At 47.7% G+C, this 18,964-nt stretch overlaps 2 protein-coding genes across 3 annotated transcripts; one reads left to right on the forward strand and one right to left on the reverse strand.

The window, feature by feature from the left end:
* Window positions 1-1,699: 1,699 nt before the first annotated feature.
* On the reverse strand, window positions 1,700-4,324 carry LOC143007008 (transcriptional regulator Myc-like). 2 transcript variants are annotated; one of them, XM_076158395.1, is made up of 3 exons: window positions 4,130-4,324; window positions 3,060-3,741; window positions 1,700-2,702 (listed from the first exon to the last, which is right to left on the reverse strand). In XM_076158395.1, exons 2-3 carry the CDS (start codon window positions 3,703-3,705, stop codon window positions 2,098-2,100), a joined length of 1,251 nt encoding a protein of 416 aa, XP_076014510.1. In that variant the 5' UTR covers window positions 3,706-3,741; window positions 4,130-4,324; the 3' UTR covers window positions 1,700-2,097. The 2 variants fall into 2 exon arrangements, with proteins under 2 accessions (XP_076014510.1, XP_076014509.1); XM_076158394.1 differs by having other exon boundaries at window positions 1,700-2,705; window positions 4,130-4,323.
* Window positions 4,325-9,629: 5,305 nt separating this feature from the next.
* Window positions 9,630-18,517, forward strand: LOC143006766 (progressive ankylosis protein homolog). Its single transcript, XM_076158044.1, has 12 exons — window positions 9,630-10,158; window positions 11,221-11,437; window positions 11,799-11,917; window positions 12,159-12,242; window positions 12,373-12,543; window positions 12,632-12,766; window positions 13,441-13,533; window positions 13,649-13,741; window positions 15,519-15,648; window positions 15,834-15,957; window positions 16,172-16,271; window positions 17,562-18,517. The coding sequence occupies exons 1-12, from the start codon at window positions 10,063-10,065 to the stop codon at window positions 17,691-17,693; spliced, it is 1,494 nt and encodes a 497-aa protein (XP_076014159.1). The 5' UTR covers window positions 9,630-10,062; the 3' UTR covers window positions 17,694-18,517.
* Window positions 18,518-18,964: the final 447 nt, after the last annotated feature.

The raw sequence follows: 18,964 nt of genomic DNA on the forward strand, positions 1-18,964 counted from the left end.
ATAGGCTCCCTCACGTCTCAGATATGCACCATCACTGCTGGCTAATGTGCTTTTATAGAGAGCCTTTCACATTCTCAGGCCTCTCCCACTTAAGAGGGAAATAAATAAAAGTAGTTTACAGCTCTTCTTTCTCTGCTGCATAAACGAGTCACATATTGCATAAAACAGCCTATAAATTCCGGGATAAGTGAGTGTATCGGCTATGATATCATAGCCCCCTTTTATTATCTTTGTGTTATGAATCCAACCAGTGACAGCAGAGATAAAGGAAAACAAAGCTTGAGGCAGTATCAGGTTTGGTGGTCCACAGAGAATAGAGGCTCAAGTATACAATGAGAGTTTGAATAGAGAACAGCAAAGTAAGCACATCACCATTGTGATCAGATGAACAAACAATGGATTAACACAAATGACGCAGTATTAATCTCTTACTGTATAGAAAAATGGAGTTGCACAGACAATAGAGAAGCTGTCGTAAATAACACTTGAGAACAATAGTTTCAGACAGGTTGTGGCACGGGACGCGTTGTTTTCTATCTAATTCAACCCCCTCAAAGTCCTTATGATGTCTATTGTCCCTTTAAATCAGCTTTGCTATAACGGAAACGCAAAATCATTTCATTTCACTTCCTCTCATCTGGCATGTTAATCTAACAGAATAGCAGAATGAGGTGAGGAGTGATGCCCGCGCGGTGCAAAGCGCTTACCGGCTTCTTCTTCTTGTCTCTTCTCGGGTCTTGTCCTGCGTTTTATTCCCCTTTTTTCTCTTGTGTTCGCTCGCGCGTCTCTCACACACGCAGAAAAATCTCGACGCGACTTCCATGTGCTCGCGACCACGCGCCGCGCCACTCGCTCAGGGGAGCGCTGCACAGAGCCCCGTGACGTCATGGCAAGACTGGAAAACCGTGCAGGAGAAATTCTGTGTATTAATCCTTTAATAACGAGCCTCAGCTGCGCGCCTGCTCAGGTTTACAGTCAAGTTACTGTGCACGAGTGTTTGTTTAGATCACACTTGACGATCGACACGTTTACTGCTGATAAGACTTCATTGTTTGCAAACAAACAAAGTGTGCTTATGGATTGTGTGTCATCTGCATGTGCCTGATATGTTTTCATTACATCTGCTAAATTAGCATAAACAATGAATCTGACTCATGTGAAGTGTGTTAACTTCACTGAGCGCGCGTGTGATTCAGCAGTTGAGTATTCGGTTTTCTAGGATACATTGAAGCCAGACTGCGCCCATAACACACACGTGACTGTCTCCATAGTGTTATTGGTGCATTACTCTGATGTTAAAGGGCGTCACCCACACTCAAGACTGAACTGAGCCGGAGTGGCACCTTCAAGTCACTTCTCTCTCTGGATCACATCTCTGCTTATCTCGTTCTTTACGACGCCGTTAATACAAATTTAAGACAATTATATTACATTTGTCTGCTTTGTTCTACTTTAAGCGCTAGGAACAATTAATCTCCAGTGTTAAGCTTAAACTTAAACCACTTAAACCACTTACAGCCATGAGCATCACTATAGGCTTTGATAGAGAAGGAGGCACTAATATGTGTGGCTCATCTTTCACTGCTGCCGACTCCATGTTACTGTAACCTGCACTCCCAGCGGCACATGATCACGTTTCGGCTCATAGTGGAGCTCTGTTGAGTGAAGTGTTGTGTACCAGAAGAACCAAGACACAAGATTCAAGAAGAAATGTCTTTATATTTCAAAAGATTCTAGGAACATAATGGAAAACCAAACACTGAAAACAACTGGGTCTGAACATCCAGACAATTGAGATCCAAAAATACATTTTCTTAGGAAATATTAATTATATACAAAACGTAAAAATTTATATTTTAGTTTGGGTCCTCAACAGGGTAGCCCAATTTTTAATATTTTATTAATAAAAATAAACTTTAAATATTTAATCCACCCATAAACTTCAATTGAGGCAGTTTTAACATTGAAATCAAACAAGATTCCAAGAAACTTAATCCTTTTGCATTTGCATGCAATATTAACTGTACACACTAAGTCTGAACTTGCATTAACAGAAAAAAACAAAAAAAAACAAAAAGCAAAAAGTTTGATTCAAACTCAAGCACGAGTAACCTGCAACTGTGCAAGTTTCTGCTTTAAAAGTTCACTTTTCCTCCTCAGCTGGTCTTTGAGCGACACCAGTCTCTGTTCGTCTGACTGCATGCTGTAGATGCACTCTGTCGCCTTCTTCAGGATCACCACTTTGGCCGCCTTCTCGTTGTTGGCCACTTCGGGGATCTCGTCCCGCAGGGCGAAGAAGCTCAACTTTAACTCGTTCCTCCTCTGGCGCTCCAGTACATTGTGAGTTCTCCTTTTGTCATAGTCCTCCGTGTCAGACGTCCGGGGACTTGAACACTTGCGGTTGCTGCTGATCTGTTTGAGGACCCTGCTGTGGCCGCTGCTGCTCTCCAGCTTCAGCCTCTTGACAGCCGGCTGCTCGTGCCTCATGGAAGGATGGGCGGCGTAATTATGCTGGTGGGTGGAGACGTGGCACCTCTTCAGCACCACTGGGCTGGTGTGTCTGCTCTCAGCTGGGCTGGGGTCCATCTTTTTCACCGCATGCCTCTTCTCCACAGTAACCACATCAATCTCCTCTTCCTCCTGGTCGTCTTCGTCATCCTCCTCCTCCTCATCATCATCTTCATCATCATCTCCATCCTCATCTTCTGCAACACAGCACAGAGAAAAAAACAATCACATAGTGCTCAAGCATCACAGTTCCAATCCACACTGCATGCCATAGTGGGAAGGGAGGGGGAAGAATGTAAGCAATCCCTTTGCCATTCGCCTTCCACACATCAGCTGATAGTTCACATTTCATCCAGACCCTTTAACAGCAGCCTACTCAACACTTTCACTGCCTCCTGCTTGGCAGCCAGGCTACAAATCACTTCAATTATCAGGGAGCAGACAAACAAAGAGCTACACTGGGTCATCTTAAGTGGCTGGATAATCTTTGCAGCGTCAGCAGGGAGGGAAAGTGATTTCATGAATGCGTTCATATCAGATTCTCCGCTTACCTGAGTCACTACAACTGCTGCTGCTGCTGTTGGGCGGCGTGTCCAGAGCCAGATCCTTACTAGGCAGAGGCGTGGAGCTCTGCTTGGGCGTCTCGGCTATCGGGTAGGGAAACACCACCGAGGGATCGATGCACTCCGACACAGACGTGTTCAAATCCTGCAAGTAGTTGCTATTGAGCCTCCAGGCGGCGGAGGAGGCGGCGCCGGCGCTGTCACCGGCCGCCGATTCCTTCCTAGCGGCGTTCAGGGAGGCGAGACGCTCAGACACTACTTTCTCCAGCTTGGCTGCGGCGGAGAAGCCGCTCCACATGCAGTCCTGGATGATGATGGACTTGAGGAAGTTCTGCGAGTAGTCGGCGTCGCAGATGATACTCTGGTTGACAACGTCGTCGCCCAAGAACTCGCTCACCATCTCCAGCTGATCCGCCGTGGAGGGGAAGAGGCTCGACAGGGACGGCCGGCGGCTGGGGGAGAGGGGAGGGGTCGGCAGCAGTTCAAATTTCTTCCAGATGTCTTCGCTCGGTGCCGGAGGCTGGAGCTGCTGAGGGTAGAAGCCCTCCTCTTCGTTGTCGTAGTAGAAATACGGTTGCAGCGAGTCATAATCGTAGTCGTAGTCTTTACTCGGCAAACTTGAATTGAGCGTCATGATGAGTCTGAAGTCAGGCTCCGTGTAGCGGCGCTGCTGGAGGAGAGAAAAAACAAAACAAAATGGTCGATGTTAGTAGTTGTATAGTGAACGTGTGCAGGCTCAGAGTAACGCGCAGCTGCTTGGCACCTTTCCTGCCCTCAGCGTGAAGTGTGTAAGCAGCATCACATGGCGCTCCACAACATCCAGCCAGCGGCAGCAGCAGCAGCGCCCCGCATGCATGCACCGCTGCTGCTCCAGCCGCCGCCGCGTCACCGGGGACCCGGAGGGGGATTTAGGTGCAAAAGGGAAATAAAACCCTTACACACTCAAAAATAAAACACCAACACGCCGAGCCTTCACTCTCAGCCGGCCGGTGTGTGTGTGCGTTTGAGTGTGTGTGTGTGGGAACATGACGTACAAACTCCACAAGCTCGCTCCTTACCTTAGATGTGGACGTGTCGTGGAGAGCAGGCGCGGGGGAATCGAGCCAAACAGCGAGAGCTCACAGCGGTAAAGTTATTCCAACAGGACAGTGACATTAAATCCTTAAGCTTCGCGCTGGTTCAGTGAGCGGACATGCGGCGCTGCAGCGGGACGCGGCGCCTGTCAGCGGCAGCATGAGAATCAGAGTTGAGCGGTCCGCCGCCTTCAATAAAAAGCTCACTATAACCGCCTCACCCTTGTATCCTTCCGCCACTCCCTCTTTCCCGCGAAACACTCTCGGTTGGGCTTTAATAAAATTAAACTACAACACGACCAAAAGTGTTCCGACTATAAATCACCTCAGAGCCGTTTGTACCGGGGGCGAATACGTTAATTGAGATAAAGTGTTTGCGTTTATTGTGTTTCTTGATCTTTACGCGGGGACTACTTCGCCGCGCGGCAGAAGAGGGGAGGGGTCAGAGTAGAGTAAAGGCTCGCGCTGCCATTGACGGGAGACACGGGGGAAATACTAATGTAGCGACTAAGTGGCGATTATAGAGAATTATTTCTTTATTTTACACCCGAAAACCCCCCAAACTGCCTAAGACGCCCCCAGAAACCCGCCACGTCTCTTATCGAGGGTGGGTTACAGTGTAATTCACACACATCTACAGCGAATTGCCGGAACAATAGCTTATTTAATCCTATCAGCGTTTAAAAATACGACATTTGCTCGTTTTTCGGCCGAAAATTGCAATAAAGCGCCACGGTTGTCTTACACGACACATAATAGTGCAGAAGCGTAGCGGAGAAAGCGCCGCACAACTCACCGGTGTATCAACTTTCAGTCCAGCTGCAGGTTCTGACAGCAGCCAATTAGTCCAAACAGGTGAATTCAATTACAGTGTTTGAGGATCTGGTGTGTTTATGAATCATCTATGTTCACATCCGCACCAAAAAATGAATAGAACAACAATTTCTCTTGTAACTTTCACTTTTTTTTAAGATGGATTGACACCAATTAATTTCAGGAAGGAAGCAATTAAATGAATTATATGGACGCTGTTGTTGAATGGGAGACGTGCTTTTATCTACAGGCGGAGGGGATTGGACGGCCTTATAGCGCCCTCTGCCGGATGAGACGCGTTAAGCATGGACAGCACCAAGCCAGCCAGGCGCTGAGACGTTTGTTTGACTGACACCCGGTAACTAGTACAATACAATACTGTAGCTTTTTTTCTTTCAAACTAAATCTATGAAAAATATTTACATATGTTGTCCACATACACACGCGTAAGGTCTGGAACGAGTTGCAAGACTGTCTGATAAAGTCCAGCAATGTTGGGATTTAGATGTTTTTTTATCAGTGAATCAGTTGACTTATAATTCGATTAAAAGACACACAAGTCAACAATTACTTGCTTGTTCTCCTTTTCCAATGTCGGGATTTGCTAGCGTTCACATTCCAGAGCTGCAGAGGATTGTTAATTAATGCATCTTCCAACAAAACTATTATTTTTGTGCTTTACTTTTGGGCATCTTGGACATATTGGGCATCTTGAGCTGTGGTCATCTTCAGCTATGAAGTCATGTGATGTTGTGTGATGTCATGTGATGTTGTGATGTCATGATGTCCTATGGGATGTCATGATGTCATGTGTGAAGTCCTGATGTCATGTGAGAAGTCTTGATGTCATGTGGGATGTGGAGACATGTCATATGAGACATCTTGAGCTATGGGACCCTATGGGTTTATTTATTATTATTTATTATTCATTTATAGTTGTTTATTTATAGTTTATTGCTGTTTATTTATTACTGTTCAAAGATTCAGGCACAGCACAAATACATTTCATTGTATTATCATGTACAATGACAATGAACGCTATTCTATTCTATTTTATTCTATTTATTGCACACTTTATTGTTTTGTCTAAACAACATTCAGGAAATGCAAATGGGTTAAGTTAAAAAATGGTATGGTGACAAAACACTGGACATTATTTCTGCATTTGTACTAATTGTTTTTATGTAATAATTTATGGTAATCAACTAAAAGTAAAGCTTGTTTAGGTCACAAACCATCCAGAAGCTGAGAGAATATTAAACTAATTTGTTAATTAAGTATACAGAATTATAAATATTTCAAAGCAGTGATCCAAAGCTTCTTCTTGTAATTTTAATCTATTCCTGAGTTGTGCATAAAGAGGCTGTGCTGATGTTATGAACAGTGTTTCTCTCTCAGAACTGTGCTGCATCTGTTTCAGTCCTTTTAACACGTAAAGACTCGGTGGGATTTATTGTGACCCAGGGAGCCTCTTTAAGATGACTGAGGGGTGTGAGGCTCAGTAATGGTAATGGGCGCATAAGTGTCTGCTGCCTGTGGTTTCAAAGGAGGAAATAAATCAATAGATGAGCAGTGGCAGAGGAGCAGACAAATGGAGCAAAAGCCCGAAGAGAGGAGGAGACGAGCACAGAAAAGGAGGATTGATGAGTTTACGCTTCTCAGTTTTACCGTTAAAGGAAGTCCCATAACGGAACTCTGGGCTCATTTCCTCCCGCCTGCGCCTTCATCCCTTTTCTCCCGTCTCCCCTTTCCTCATTTTGGGATGCTGTGGAGGATAGGGATCATAACCACCAGATCCATGTACCGCGGTCATTGTGTTTATCAGCCCCGGATGTTTCTTGTGTTACTGTCTGCGTTTCAGAGTCCCCAGACGCACAGAAGGAAGCTTTGAGACTGGCTGGCATCATTTCCTCTGATAAGTGCTGCTTGTAAGAGGCGGGGTGAGGTTTGATTGTGTTCCTTTGCCAGTCAAACTGTGTCCATTACCTCTGATATACCACACAGACTATATAACATGTGGATTTACTCTTTACTTAATGAAACAGCCCAAACCTGTGTCTGATGTTTACAATCTGACTCTGTGGTTTGAAGACTCCCTGCCCCATCCGTTGAAATGTTAAGAAAACCAATCGAATAAAACCTGGCGACCCTTTCAATACATCGCTCCAACCAGAACAGTACACCAACCCAACAGATGAATGAGCACAGAAATGTTGTGCGTGCTCGTTCCACTCCAATACTTCCATCCGTGCTTTATTTGGTTCTTCCTCCCACCCCCTCCCCTCAGACTCCGGAGGCGGCGAGCTCTAATGGAGACGACAGCCGCATCGCTGAGGAGCTGCAGCTGTTTGAAACTCCACGGCCTTTCAACTTTCCCCAGCTCTCATCCTGAACAGTAAGGGTCATTCCACGCCTGAATACACCCACACAAGCTGACAGGGCGCTCACACACGCCGTCAGTTGTAACCTAAAATTCAGTAAGTGCCTAATCTGAGGGTTAATGAAGGATTCTCATATATTCAGACTCATGATCTGATGTTAAGGATGAAGGAGGGCTTGTTTTGTTTTGATTCAGAGATTAAAACGCTTCAATGTTTCACATTATGAGTTAATGATGCTCAACAAGCTGATGTGTGTGTGTGTGTGTGTGCTTTTCCTCAAATTTAAGACTATACGTTGCTTTATGAGCGTCACCTCATAGATTTATGACACATTTAAGTTTCTGTAACAGAGGAAATGTGGGTTCTGAGAGGTCACATCTTGTTTTTGAACTTGGTTGGGGCACGTAAGACAGTGGAACGAGTGTCTGGGGTCAAGAGTCAATCGGAGGACTAAGGGGTTAAAGCCAATGACTGTGAGTCTGCAGCGTGACCACTAGAGGGCGTGATTATTTACTTAATCTACTAAAAATCTATTGAATATGAAATGTTGACGTCAGTTTGTGTGTGTGTTTTTTTTATCAATAAAAATTCTTCAAATGAACACCTTTGCTGGGAAACCGTGACATTTCCAAATCTTTATCTTCAAACACATTCTTGCAAAAGGATTGTTCAGGCCTACACTTACTTCCGTCTAGATTCCTAATCCACTGCCAATATTGACAGCAGCTCTGGCTTCTAAAAAGTTCATACACACACACACCACACACAAACACACACAGAGCACAGACCCGCCGGAGCCAGTGTGCTATAAAATCCACAAAACGGTGAATTCCGATAAATGGTTGTGGTTTCCTGGTTTCTTGTATGGCGTATGTTCCCGACACGGACGCTTTATTATTTGGGAAACTTGTAAACCTTGATTCCCAAAGCAATGGAAAACAAAAACACAATGGTTACGTTCATACCAGCAACAAAGATCTCGTCCAAAGTTGCTGCTTCATAATTTTCGAAACACACACACACACACACACACACACACACACACACACACACACACACACACACACACACACACACACACACACACACACACACACACACACACACACACACACACAAACGTAGTGCAGTACTCAGTGCATGGTAGTAATTAGTAGGTTCGGGCCATTTCAGCACAGATTTCACTTCTACAGCCAAACGTATGCACATATGAACACCTGGACATGCTTTGTTACCCAGAAACACACGAGCCAAATGAGTCTGAGTGCGCGGTTGTTACCGGCCCCGGAGCGTTCGGACCGTCTGCTTTTAAAAGGCCTTGTGTGGTGTCATTAAAATACTACTGTGGTTTGATTTCCTTTTGTGTAAGACAACAAGAGCTCTATACAAACTTAATAGCACACAGCTCATTAGACCGTAAAGGCAGCATGTTCCCAGTCCAACATGGAAGTGCAGTAATCAGAGTTTTAAAGGCTGGAGGGAGGAATGGGAAAGAAAGTGGATAAAAAGTCACACGGCTCTCTTGCCTTTAAACCTATGTTTATATAATTTATGTGACGTTTGATTTTGGGTAAATGGAGCTCTGACTCAAAGACCAAATTCACCTTAAATCTCCATTCTTATTCCATTTGTACCCTGATCTAGATGTTTGACCTCATTTATGTTTGAACTCAAAATATTAAATTGACTATTTTCCTGGTTCCCCGTTTGTCCAGCAGGGGTCAGTGTTGCCCTATTTTCACGTCAATGTTTATCTTACAAAAGACGTTTTAGCTGAATTATTAAAAACATAAATCGTACATTTGTTCTTGATATTTATAGTTTTGCGTCTGTACTTCTTAACGCCGAGTGTGTTTATTCACATTAAGGCAGTGTAGTTAGTTAGTGATAGTTTCTGGTTGCGCTTTATGGGACATTAACCCTTTCATACTGTGTATTTTTTTTCTTTTTTACATTTAAGGGAAATTTCGTCTTTAAGCCTGAAATACAAATAGAGCTCGTAAGGTCCAAAAAGCAAACATGTCCACATTATTATATATAAACTCGTTTCATAAATCAAGTGTGAATGAGCTGAGATTTAATCACTTATTATTCAGTTTATACTCGCAAAATAGATTAGTGGCTCAACATTTAGTATAAACACTAATATAGTGGGGTTAGGGTGTGGATGGTGTGTAAAGTTTATCTCTTAACGTGCCGTGACAACAATAACAGCGAGGTTTGGCGGTGATGACGTCACGGCCGGGATGCCTGGCCCACGTGTGGCGAACGGTGATCTCGACGCGAGGGGAGGGTCGAGAGCAGCCAGTCACACCGTCACACCGTCAGCCTGCCGAGCACGAAGAGGCACGAAGCTGAGCCGAACCCAACATACGCGCCCGGGAGTCTTCGAGGGGGGTCATGTCCGCCGCGTTTCCGTCGAGATAACAGCGCTGCCCGCTATCATCCTCCCTTCTCTCCCTCCTCCCCCTCCGCCACGGTTTGCTTAGGAAGATGCGCCGCTCTGAAATCTGCTGTGACCTTCGCCTCCGCGCAGCATCGACGCTGTGAGCCGCTCCTGTCCGCTCCTCTCCGCTCCTGTCCGCTCCTCTCCGCTCCTGTCCGCTCCTCTCCGCTCCAGGTGCTCCGTGACCGCGCCAGAGCCGCTGATCTTCGCTCGTTCTCCTCTTTTTCCCGGCCGGGGCCGAGGCAGATGCCCGTCGCTCTGTCATCTCGGCTCGCACTATGGTGGAGTTTCCATCCCTCAGCCCTTACTGGCCTCTCCTCCGCTTCCTGGTGCCTTTGGCGATCACCAATGTTGCCATCGACCTCGGCGAGCAGGTAACATCCTAACCCTCTCACACACCCGCGATCAGCCGGGGAGAAGGCGTCACACAGAGCTAGCGGCTATCTGCTTTATTCTTCATTTTAGGAACGCAACGGCGTGTGTGTGTTTGTGTGTGTGTCAGCAAACAGCTGCTCGGGTGTAAACATCCAGAATCTACGGATTACAATCCGCCTTAAACGAGAGAGGAGCCAGTGTGTCCGCTAACAGAGGCTGTGTGTGCTAACAAAGCTAGCAGGGGTGCCCCCCACCCCCGCACACAATATGTATTGTATAGGAGGCAGAGGCCCGTATGTCCAATCACACACACACACACTCACACACACTCACGCTCACACACACTCACACACGCACCTGCCTCTGGATCAATCAGTTAGAAGAGTCGAGGCCTGATTGTAGATGATGGCGGATTATGCAGACTGTGCGTGTGTTTGTGCGTGTGTGTGTGTGTGTGTTTGAATCGTCTTATTCCCCGCTGGGACACACACTGGGACATTTCCTTTTCCCCTCCCAGCCACACCAGAGATATATATATAGTGTCTGCCCTCCCCTTAGGGACCCTGCACAGGTACAGATAGAGAGAGGGTAAAGAGCCTGCTCACACACACACACACACACACACACACACACACACACACACACACACACACACAGACAGTGTTGTAGAGGTGAGGATTAAGGTCCTGCACTGACCCTGTTAGCTGGTATAAATAGCAGCACAGTCCTGCATTAGTAAAGTGGCAGCTAGAGTGTTTGTTTTCAAGGTAAAGCTGCACGGAATTGGATCGGTATCGGCTATCTTTTGGCGATCGTACATGTGTGTGTGTGCGTGCGTGTGTGTTCATTGCAAGTCAAAGGTCTGTGTTTACTGGCATATTGCTTTTGATTCGATGATGAACTCAGTCTGGGGTCATGGCGGAGCAGCAGTTGTCATCTGGACACAGATTAAAAAAAGGCACAGTCACGGTCATGTGAGCTGTCACACACACACACACACACACCAAATTGAGCTTCTCCCCCCCTCTTGTGTGTGTCCCCACCCTGCTCCTATCTCTCAGGCCCTCAACAGAGGCATAGCCACAGTCAAAGGGGACTCAGTGGAGATGTTGGCCAGCTACGGTCTGGCCTACTCCCTCATGAAGTTCTTCACCGGGCCCATGAGCGACTTCAAGAACGTGGGCCTGGTGTTCGTCAACAGCAGGCGGGACCGGAGGAAGGCCGTGTTCTGCATGGTGGCGGCCGGGATCATCGCCTTCGTCCTGCACATCCTGATAGGTGTGTGTGTGTGTGTGTGTGTGTGTGTGTGTGTGTGTGTGTGTGTGTGTGTGTGTGTGTGTGTGTGTGTGTGTGTGTGTGTGTGTGTGTGTGTGTGTACGTTTTCACTTAAACCTGCTTTTCATTGCATCTATATGTGTCCTATTGCACCCTTCTGACACCTCGTAACCATGGCGATCACTTCATTCATCCACTTTATTACTTTACAGTTACATAGGAGCCATTTTGCCACATGCACTAGATACAGCTTCATAGATAACGACGGGTTAGACGATGCAGCACCTTCTCACACACACACACACACACACACACACACACCTGTAATGATCTGCTCACCTGTGTTTCCCTTCCTGTCCCGCAGCTTACACAGATTTAGGTTACTACATCATTAATAAGCTCCACCATGTGGACAACTCTGTGGGGCACAAGACGAGGAAGGCCTTCCTGTACCTGGCTGCTTTCCCTCTGCTTGACGCCATGGTGAGAGACTTTAGCAGCATGGAGTCGTTGTGTGTGTGTGTGTGTGTGTGTGACCCCCGTGATCGTGCAGGAGACGGGCTGACCTAGAAACACGCTCTCTAAGCCTCCGCCCGGTGTTTTATAGCTCAGCTCGGCTGTAGAAACGGGTTCAGAATAAGCTTTTGTTTTTAGCCCCCGGGGCTAACATCTGGGCTAAACATCTGGGCTAACGTGTCCGTGCGTATGTTTGTGTCTTGAAAAGGCCTGGATTCACGCTGGGATTCTGCTCAAGCACAAGTACAGCGTCATCGTGGGCTCGGCGTCCATCTCTGATGTCGTGGCTCAGGTAACCAGATCTCATGCTCATTGATGCTATTTCATTTGATTTGATTTTTTCCGCTTGTTGTTGATGGCGTCTTCTCTTCCTGTCTGGGTCTCTGTCTCGCCCTCTCTCTCTCTCTCTCTCTCTCTCTCAGATTGTGTTCGTGGCCATCCTCCTCCACAGTAACCTTCAGTGCGTGGAGCCCTTGCTGATCCCCATCCTCTCCCTCTATATGGGTGCTCTGGTCCGTTTCAGCATCGTCGGCCTTGGTTACTACTGTAACATCCACGACAGCATCCCAGACTCCAGTGGACTTGACGTGGGGGTAAGAGCTTCCTCTTGTAACGTGGTCAAACGCGGGCCTGAGAGGAAGAAGGCGTCCCTCTCACATGCTCCTGTCTTGTCCCTCTCAGGGCGACGCCACCATCAAGAAGATGCTGAGCTTCTGGTGGCCTCTGGCCCTCATCCTGGCCACGCAGCGCATCAGCCGGCCCATCGTCAACCTCTTTGTGTCCCGGGACCTCAAAGGGACCTCTGACGCTACAGAGGTGGGACTGTCCGACATTTAATACGCTAAATATGTACATACTGTCTGCTTTGCTTTGAAAATAATACAAATCATGTGTTGTTCTCATTCAATCACGGACATAACAGCGATCAGTAGCCCCACAAATGTATTCCTCAGTGTGTCGCAGCAGCTGTCTGTGCATCATTAAGACACACTTTACAGCAACACAAATGGCCTAATTCTCCACTCAAGTTGTTGCAGATGAAATGCCAGATGCACACACACACATACGTACACACACGCACACTTTTCTCTCTGGAGCTTTCCGCCTTGCAGAGACCCAAACTACTACAGAGACGCAACACAAAGCTGTTTACCAGAATGAACTGGAAGTCCTTGACAAACGTTGTGCTGCCAGTGGTTTTGGTGATTCACCGTGTCCATGTGGAGTTCGGGGCACAATTACACTGAGTGAAAACATTCAAAGACGCGGCCCCGTGCTGTTCCCTGCTCAAAGCCTTGCGCTGCCTGTTGTTATTTGGGACACAATAACAAGCCGACGCCCTTTATTCCATCACACTTTTTGTGGAAGAAACAGACACGCGTGACTTTGGTTGTGCGTCTGCTTGCCAGCTGTGACTAATTCTGTCCTGTGTGACATTTCCAACGTGGCGTGCTGATGACTTGAAACCTCCTCTGACTTTGTAATTCCAGGCGGTGGCGGTGCTCACAGCCACATACCCGGTGGGTCACATGCCGTACGGCTGGCTGACTGAGCTGAGAGCCGTGTACCCGGCCTTTGACAAGGTAAACCCCCTCCCCCCTAGCTGCCGGGTCGCCTTCTAGCGCCGTCACTTTGTTGTCACCGGCTTTGTTTCCCCCCTCTCTCACCTCACTCATTGTTTGTTCTCCTCCCTAACAGAACAATCCCAGCAACAAGCTGAACGCCGCCACCCCCGTCACCAAACTGCACATCAAAAAGTTTACATCCTGCTGCCTGGCGATATCTCTCACGGTAAGACCAGGACCAGTCTGATCACAGTGAGCGTGTATGAGTTTGTGTTCAAATCCGCAATCTGTCCTCTATTATGCAGTTTATTACAGCGTGTGGAGCTCATAAGGCTTTGACCCCCTCAGCATGTGGCAGCGTGATGATCCAGTATTCAATTCCCAATCACATTCTTTTCTGTATTTGTTTACGTGTCCTTCATTGAGACACACAGGACCTTTAATGCACGCGCTGGAAACAGGAAACGGAGGCATCGCTTATTGTTTTGCTGCCCATCCCTCCATTCCCTGTGTGTGCGTGTGTGTGTTTGTTGTGATGGAGAGTGAGAGCTCAGGTTGTAACTCTGTCAGGCGTGACGGCGTCCTGCACCGACATGTTTGACCTAGTTTCACACCAACTGTGCCAAAGGTGACTGTCAAAAGGTGCTGCTCTGGATCCCGTGTGATCCCGGGGCTGCCGTGTGCCAAACGTGGAAACTCTGCTCTTTAAGAAGGAGATTTCATCACGTTTCAAGTAGAAATGTGTCGACGGTCGGGTGGCGTTTCCTCGCAGGCGCTCTTGTTTTTCCCCTGAGCCTTTCTGTCACAGTTTCATGTTGCAGAGACGCATTAGGGTGGAATTTGTGAAGAGGCGATGGGGCTTTTGTTCCCCCCCCTCACTAACGCTCCCAGCCAGACTTTAAGAGTCCACATAAAATAGGACTTCACATAAAACGTATTGGCTGACGCATTCCCAGAGCCCCCGACGAGTTGGTCTCAGCAAAACGGCTCGGCGAGATGATGAGGGGGCGATCAGAACGCTGCAAAAGTGTGTGAGACGGGTTTGATGCGACGATACAAAGTAAACAAAGAAGGGGAGCCTTTGCCCCACTTATGGGCCTGCAGAAGAAGCAAAACAGGAAGTTTGTGGGCACGGGTTGGTCTTTAAGGAGGAGGAGGAGGAGGAAGCACCAGATGTGGATTCGCAGGGTGTGTGGGTGTGTGTGTGTGTGTGTGCAGGCACAGGCCTACACACGGCCTATGTACACTAAGTACTCTTTGGAAAAACAAGCAGTACCAGACGGCCGGCGTGTCTCAGCTCGCTCGGCCTCGATCCTCTCTCCCTGTGCAGAGGACGCAGGATGTCTCACCTTGATTAGGGAAACGAAGCGCTTAGTCACGGGGAGACGGTGGTCGACCCACGCCGCACACCGCTTGGCTCATCCAGCGGCGCTCATCCTGTTATAGAGGATGATCAACGGCAGCTTCACGCCAAATGACATCATCAGGTGGAAGGAGAAACGTGTTTGCATGTTTCTGCTCGGGCCACGAAACCACATCAAAGCCTGTGTGTGTGTGTGTGTGTGTGTGTGTGTGTGTGTGTGTGTGTGTGTCCAAAGGAGTGAAGGATTCTGGGTGATTTAGTTTGGTGCTGCATTCCTTTCCCCTCCCTCCTCCCCCTTGTTTTACTTCAAAGTGTGACTCAGTTTGCACATCACAGCAGTGTAAACAAACGGTGTGTGTGTGTGTGTGTGTGTGTGTTCATGTATCTGATTGATTCTCTGGGTCTCTGCTGCTATTAAACGCTCTGCCCGCTCTCTTTACTGCCATAATGGCGCCGCACGTGTCCCAACTGCTCCTGGAAACAATAACGGTGCCGGTCGTGTGTGAGCTTCAAAGCCACCACGCCGTTCTGAAAGCCCTCCAGGATAATCAGCTAATGAATCCTAATGAGGCGCGGCGGGCGGTTCTATTGTGCTGCGGCTAATTCGCAATTAATCTTCCGTTGTTTCACGCTTTGGCAGCTTTGCTTTGTGGTGTTCTGGAGTCCTCACGTGTCGGAGAAGATCCTGGTGGACGTCATCGGGGTGGAGTACGCCTTCGCCAAGCTGTGTGTGGTCCCGCTCCGGATCTTCTCCTTCTTCCCGCTGCCAGGTGAGCTGAGGGAGCGCGCCGTCACGTGAAGCGCCCAAGCTGTGTTTCCCCTTCTCTCAGCGCCCTCGGCTTCCTGCTTCGCCTGTGGCTTTAAGCAGGATGTGGCTCATACCAGTGGCCTGATCTTTCCATTTCCCCTCTCTCTCTCTCTCTCTCTCTCATTCTCTCTCTCTCTGTGTGTGTAGTGACTGTTCGGGCTCATCTGACTGGATGGCTCATGACCCTGAAGAAGACCTTTGTCCTGGCCCCCAGCTCGGTGCTGCGCATCATCGTGCTCATCACCAGTCTAGTGGTGCTGCCTTACATGGGGTAAGTCAACACGGCCCGGCGACCTCTGTGACTGAGGGTCGCCCCGTTACTCACACAGCATCGCCTCGGAGACAAATACGGCTCTGCCAGCAGAAACGGCCGAAGCAGAGTCACGTTTCCAGTCAGGAGCTGCTGCCGTTCTGACTGATGCATCACACACACACACACACAGGTCACTTCCAGCAGTTAAAGGCCTCTGTTGCCTCCTTTCCAGGGTTCACGGAGCCACGCTCGGGGTCGGATCCCTCCTGGCCGGCTTCATAGGGGAGTCCACCATGGTTGCCATAGCGGCCTGCTATGTTTATCGACAACAGGTGAGGCCACCTTTGTTTGTCCGTGTGGAAACTTCTGCATTTCCACCGTACTGTTCATGAGGCTCAAACACACACACACACACACACACACACACACACACACACAAACACACACACACAGCTGTGCTTCATCCACTGACCTTTTCAACATTCTAACCACTTCTTCTTCTTCTTTTGTTACAACCCTGTTTGAACCTGCACGTTAACTGTTCTTAGATAGGCGTGGCTCCTTTGTGTGGGAGTGTGTGTGTCTGTGTGTCTTTTTGCATCTTTCTTCAGCATTGTGACCTGTATAAATAATAATTTCCACCACCAAACTGGATGAACCCTCCTCGCCGTGTAGTTTGTCGCCCTGGCAGCCAGCTGGCGTCCTGTGCTCTGCGTCTACCTGTCATTTAGAGACGCAGTTTGAAGGAACGCGTGATTAGGAGGCGCCGATCTCAACGTGAGGTCTGGCATTGCTTCATTTCTCATCATACTTCACTCCTCATGCTTGGAGAACGAGCCGGTCTGTAGCCAGGCTAACACTCACCTTCACCCTGGGGCTGAGGAAGGGATGAAGTTTGAAAGCCGGAGACGTCTTAACCGATAGTGTAATGATTTTTGGACACTTGTTGGAAGTGTTGGCACGTCTCCATGGTGACACAGCTCAGTCTGCTTTCACTTAAGCACCAAAGATTAAGGTTTCAAAAAGGTTTCCGTCTTGATTTGCCAAATAATCCCATAAGGCAGAGGGTTAGGAAACAATCCTCTCCCTCCTGCGCTGCCTGAATCCATTATCATAGCTTCCTATTTTGAAATTTAAATCATAGCCAAAACATTAAAATGCTGTCATTTGTTTGTCCCCTCTGAAGGCTAATCTGCTGTGTAAATGAGGCTCTGCAGGCTGCGGCTCACACTCGCATCACGCTACTTAGTTTCAAAATCCACATCATCAATTATTCATCAATATGAGCCCGCTAGTCGTTTGTGCTGAACATTTGAACAACAGCCTGCGTGTGTGTGTGTGATTGTCTCTCTAATAGACGACCGGAACGAAAATGTAGACGAAGGTCGCAACATGCTATCGCGTTTTAAAGCAACAGTACAACATTTTTTACGGCTCTGAGGCTGACAAGGCAAAATATAGGATGGAACAGAAGTGACGACAGAAAAATAAAATAGATATTCTGAAAGTAATAGTATATAAAAGCCTAATATTGTTTATTCTAATGGATGTCTGCCTGCCTGCCTGTCTGTCTGTCTGTTTTCTGCAGATACTTTGATCATTTCTTCCCTTCCTTTCTTCAGAAAAACAGCGAGATGTCCAGTGAGCTGGTGGTGGAGGGCGAGGACTCGGCCCCGATGAGCGAGGTCTGCTCCAGGGCCCAGATGGACGCCATCGAGGAGCTCCAGGAGGAGGACGAGGAGCAGGAGGAGTAGGCGTGCCAGAGAGAGGGAGAGAGCGCAAGAGAGAGAGGAAGGTAAAGCTCAGTGCTCCCACGTGGAGGCGACGAAGAGAGGAGGAGAGCGCTGAGTGACAGAGCTGGAGAAGAAGAGGACCCCAGCATTCTTTTTTCTTTTTTTTCTTTCTCGAGGTTCTCCTGATGATAATGAACATCACATAAGAGTTCTAAGGTCGTCGTACGCGTCGACCTTCCCACCATAACGCACACTGTAAAGAAAGCCATGCACCTCCAAGTGTTCAATCATCACTGTAAATACCTTCATGTCCACCCATCTTTCTTTTTCTTTCTTTTCTGGAGCGATTTCATAGTTATGCATCATCACATCTGAGGGTGCATTAACAACCTTCAGGTGTTTACTGGTGAAGGGAGGGAGGGGGAGGGGGCGGGGGCAGCTAGGAGGGGGCGTTTCCCTCCTGGGCGGCAGGGGGAGTGGAGTTACCAAAGTAGAGATCCTGATTTTATGTTGTTTTTGACCCAGATGAAGCTGCAAGGCCTCGCTTGAATCCAATCCTAAAGACATCTCGTGGGACTTGTTGGGTTGTGCAATCGTATTTTACAGAAACAAATGTACAGATTGTTGTTTTCTATAGGTAATGCAACGTGTCTATTTAAAACTCCCTGAGGGGTCGGGCATCCCTCGCCTCATCACTGTCACAATGCAGTCTGGGAGTCCACTTTTGTTTTTTGCCAAGCACTTCTATTTTCCTGGTAGCGTATTGGGGTTGTCGTATCATGTACTGTATATACTGTATAGGCATTCTTATTTGGCAAATAAATTGCTTTATTATACAGAACAAACACTTTTACAAAACTTCTAGTCTCTTTATTTAAATGCCATCCAAAAAATCTGACAAGTGCAAGAACATCTCTGTAAAATGGCATAAATCGATGTCGCCGCTCAGCTCATCGCCTTCCGTCTGCTTCGTCGATAAGGAACCAACATTCATTCGTTTTGTGCATCGTTACTAAGGCAACATGGAGGAACCGAGCGCGCCTTTAATACTGAAATCCAGTGGCTGGTGGCTGAGAGTTGACAGCGTTTGCAGCAACATTGGCACGTTTAGTTTTAGGTTTACCTCAGAACAGCTTGGTTAAAGGCAACATGTTACACATTAAGTCTCACGTACACATCTGCAAAGACAGACACACACGCAGACACACAGACCATCTTCCCTCTGATGTCGTATCGGGCGTCAGCTGTGGTTTAAACCTGATCAAAATCGGCTGTTAATCAGATTTCAGTAC

This window comes from Genypterus blacodes, unplaced genomic scaffold, assembly GCF_046128005.1.
Source record: "Genypterus blacodes isolate CSIRO-AG114 ecotype Tasmania unplaced genomic scaffold, CSIRO-AGI_Gbla_v1 ptg000076l_1, whole genome shotgun sequence".
Taxonomy (NCBI): domain Eukaryota; kingdom Metazoa; phylum Chordata; class Actinopteri; order Ophidiiformes; family Ophidiidae; genus Genypterus; species Genypterus blacodes.